This window comes from Colletotrichum abscissum, assembly GCF_030869225.1.
Source record: "Colletotrichum abscissum strain IMI 504890 chromosome Unknown Scaffold_234.1, whole genome shotgun sequence".
In the NCBI taxonomy this organism is placed as follows: domain Eukaryota; kingdom Fungi; phylum Ascomycota; class Sordariomycetes; order Glomerellales; family Glomerellaceae; genus Colletotrichum; species Colletotrichum abscissum.
The window spans coordinates 1-3,669 of record NW_026850137.1 but is presented as its reverse complement, the minus strand read 5'-3'; the positions used below and the strand labels follow the sequence as shown (position 1 = coordinate 3,669).

At 53.4% G+C, this 3,669-nt stretch overlaps 3 protein-coding genes across 3 annotated transcripts; 2 read left to right on the top strand and 1 right to left on the bottom strand.

Annotated features, from left to right (window-relative positions):
* Nucleotides 1-434: 434 nt before the first annotated feature.
* Nucleotides 435-695, bottom strand: CABS01_16981 (uncharacterized protein; the record flags this gene model as incomplete). The annotated part of the gene is made up of 2 exons (XM_060550309.1): nucleotides 435-614; nucleotides 651-695. The coding sequence occupies 2 exons, from the start codon at nucleotides 693-695 to the stop codon at nucleotides 435-437; spliced, it is 225 nt and encodes a 74-aa protein (XP_060400011.1).
* A 2,302-nt stretch (nucleotides 696-2,997) lies between these two features.
* CABS01_16980 (uncharacterized protein) lies at nucleotides 2,998-3,123 on the top strand (the record flags this gene model as incomplete). The annotated part of the gene is made up of 1 exon (XM_060550308.1): nucleotides 2,998-3,123. The coding sequence occupies one exon, from the start codon at nucleotides 2,998-3,000 to the stop codon at nucleotides 3,121-3,123; it is 126 nt and encodes a 41-aa protein (XP_060400010.1).
* Nucleotides 3,124-3,293: 170 nt separating this feature from the next.
* On the top strand, nucleotides 3,294-3,634 carry CABS01_16979 (uncharacterized protein; the record flags this gene model as incomplete). Its single annotated transcript, XM_060550307.1, has 2 exons — nucleotides 3,294-3,378; nucleotides 3,447-3,634. 2 exons carry the CDS (start codon nucleotides 3,294-3,296, stop codon nucleotides 3,632-3,634), a joined length of 273 nt encoding a protein of 90 aa, XP_060400009.1.
* Nucleotides 3,635-3,669: the final 35 nt, after the last annotated feature.

The window sequence follows — 3,669 nt, the reverse complement described above, 5'->3', positions numbered from 1 at the left end:
GATATCTTTCTGTCCGGAATTCCAAGGCTTGAGTCAGGACGACATACGCAAGAAGTTGCTAGGGAAAATTCATAGGGCCGCGAGAAGGAACGTCCAAGACGAAAGCTGAGGGGCCAGTCGTTCGCAAATCAATCAATCTTGCAACGCTTCCAGATCTCTCGCCAGCCAAGAATTCGGGGTCCATCTTCGCCAGGACAGCCGTACCCTTCAGCATATAGTACGTACACAAGATCGAGCACCGTCGCTATCGTCTCGGTCACCGCAGCGAGGGATACGTCTGCCTCACCATACTGTCGCTCGTCTATTTTCTGCTCGGCTGGCAAGTCGTGTAACAGCATTGACAGAAACCATGTGTTTTGGCCCGTCTGCGCCCTAGCATCATCTGCGTCTTTGGCCTTGGCTTGCCGTGCCCTCTTTGGCAAATTCACCTATTCCTAACATCGGCGGACCGAGCTGACAGAAATAGACGGGGGCTCTCCGAAGCAGTGCTCACTGGTGACGTCGGGTCTGTAGATGCTGTATTCCGTGCGAATATCGGATTGGCTACATCCGCAGTGGGTGGGGAACTCGTCGCATAGCGTTTGAGTGGCGTCGTGAACAACGCGCTCGAGCTTCTGTGTCTCCGTGAGAAAGAGCTGCCGGCTACGCACCTGCGAAGAGCTGGTGGCGAGGGTCGAGTGTACCGAAGCCTCCATGTTCATGCAGTCAGTTCGCACCAGCCGAGCGCGTGCCGTGTCGTTCACGACATATGTGCAAGTCGGAGACCATGTGTCGCGGGACAGTCAGCCAGAGACTGACTACGTGATGCGCATCAGGGCATATATCCACAAGGGGAATTCAGCAACAAACATGCCCGACTCGCCCAGTTTCTCCCAGTCACTGGCATAGAGTGCACCTTGTCAGGGTTCATTCAAACGATGGGGCATGGAAGACCAGCCCGAGATATTGCATACCCGTTAGCCAGGAAGTTGCGACGGCAAATGGTGTGCGCGTGCGATGTCACGACCAGATCTTCCATCAGCCATTTGGCCATGCTGAGGCAAAATTGGTATCAAGAACTATGTCTCAGAGGATTCAAGAAGCCACTGTGCCAGCACTCGACGCATCGGCGGAGGATTCGTTCAGATGGCCACTAGAGTTCATGGTGGAATTTCCCTATCATTTTACGTTGAGACATGGAGCACGCGACTGTCCGATTGGAAATCGGGCGCGGCTTCTGACATGGGCAACATCGTGCAGCTACACCATCCGACGAAAGCTTGGTTAGGGATTCGCTGCGGGATGTGCTGCAGTAGGCCGTAACAGGCTTATCAGAACCCCTGCGTCAGCTAGCTACCATTGAATGCAGATCGTACAGTACAGTGTACGATTGTGTTGATGATCAACGACAACGCATGACCGACGGGCTATACGGGAGAGGGACAAGGCATCGTCATGGCTGTCTGATGGGATAATGATAAACAACCCAGCCTGGGTGCCAAGCTGAAGAACAAGAAAGATGCAGTAGCACATGCTGCCTGCGCGCCAACTCCCATAAGACGGGCCCGTCATGACTCGCAATGCTGTACCCCCCACACCATTCTGGCACGAGGGCCCATGTATGAGGCTTCGTGTACAGTACAAGGATTCATGTCTGGACCTGCTACACACTCGCGATGGCAAGCCAGAACCGGCTTAGGGAAGATGGCCAATAAAGGGAATGTCTCTGGGCATCGAAGTTGACCGGCTGGGTAAGCCTGCGGGTCAGCTCAAAGATACTTTCTACTTGGAACTGCACTGAGCTACAAAAGCAGCCAACAGCCGCAACGGATTGCCACGCCGCCTGGCTCCAGTTTTGCCTTTCTGGGCGCACCGCCCGACCGTGCAATGCGAGCACGATATAGCTGCGACCCAAATCAGTTTCTGGCTCGCAACATCTGGATTTGCTTCAGAGTTTTGGTACCTCCCACCGCTAAGAATAACGCCCGCCCGACCTCAAGAGGCTCGTACTGTACCGACTGCCACGTTTGCAATCCCTGATCGAACCATTTCGGCCGCTCAAAGACATTTCCAGAGGCATTTCAAAGCTACTTGTAGGTCCGTCAAGCCACCAAGCATGGCGTAAACGGCCGGTTCCCACCAGCACCATGAGGGAGGCAGGAATGAACTGGCGTGCCGTGCTGTATGGCCTCTGGCAACATTGCAACACCCTCAGCCCCTTTCGACGCCCTGGTGGCTGGCTGTGCCAATCTAGCTAGTGTCCGATACATGGTGAATCTAAATTTTACTGTGACTATGCGAGTGTCTCGATGCGAGCTTGATGCAGCACTCACAAGCCACTACCTAACTGACGACACGCACTTTCAGTCGTCCACAGCCGAAATTCCTTACTGTTCATGGCGCTATGGGGCTGCACATATGCGAGAGTAGCCTCGAAGGGGGTTTTCACCCATCACACGAGAACCTCTGACAAAGGCCATCACGATGAGACAGCATCGTTGTGGATGGAGACTGAACATGGGAGCTTTGAAGGCACAATCGTATATCGAAGACAGCGAGTTTCGTCTATTTCCAACTACGCGAGCAATTTACAAGCTGCCAGAGCCTGACTGACTGTCTACCTAACACCCAGCAGGTGACGTCCGTCATCCCAGGCACTCACGCGCTGTCACACGCTATCGCACGCCGTCATACACTATCATACGCCGCTGTCACGTCTTTGCACTGGCTCTATCACTGAAAAGGACAGGTTCCCAGGCGGCACCACGAGGAGGTTGCAGGGTCCGAATTTCGCCGCCCACATCGCTCGAGGAACAGCATCTCGGCGGTACCGTTGGAATGGTCATCAACAGAAATCAAATGAAATGTAGAGTCTGTTTTCGCCACCGTCGAGAATGTCCGCTCGACGGAACACATAGGAAACGCAGAAACCGTGGGCTGGCATCGTTGGAATGATCATCGACGGCACCGCCATACAGTTTTGTGCACATGTCGCTTCCTCTCTCACAAACATTCTCAATGTTCGAGAAGCCGAAACCTGCTGTGATGGGTCTCCACAAACCTCTGGTCATGGCTACAGCGACTGGTTTGCAAACGAAAATATGGGTCAGGATGGCGAATAATAGTACGAGTGGCAACGCGTAATTGAGAGCTACTCCAAAGCATCCATAACCGGCTTTCACAGCATTCATTTTCGCACATCTGATCGTGGTCGCATGTACACAGTAAGAACGACTATGGGCCCAGCCTGTGTGGGTCAAGTCCAAAAAGATGAAGTGTGCTGCCAAGAGGAAGCAACATATGATCAATACTATATGGCAGCGTCAACACACGATCAACATCATCGCAGTGGCGGGGTGGGGCTGGGAGCCCAGCCCACCAAGAAACTCCCGATTCCAAGTGGGAAAAGACCTCCCTACTCATACCCTCATCGACCTCGTCTCACCTTCTGTAAGTTTGCAACATGGAAAAGGGCAGGTTTGTTCGTTGTGCAATGACATCAAGGCTCCACTGTTTGCCTTTGGGAAAACAAACATTTTTGCATCTTGGAGGATCGCTTGGTGAGCGTTGTGGCAGGGGTTGGCGGAAAACATCACATTTGCGGCTTCCAGAGGAGCAAACGGCCGGCGGTTGTCTTTTGGCGGGCGGGGTCTAGACCAAGTCCAGACTAGGCGACGAAAGTGTGGAGCG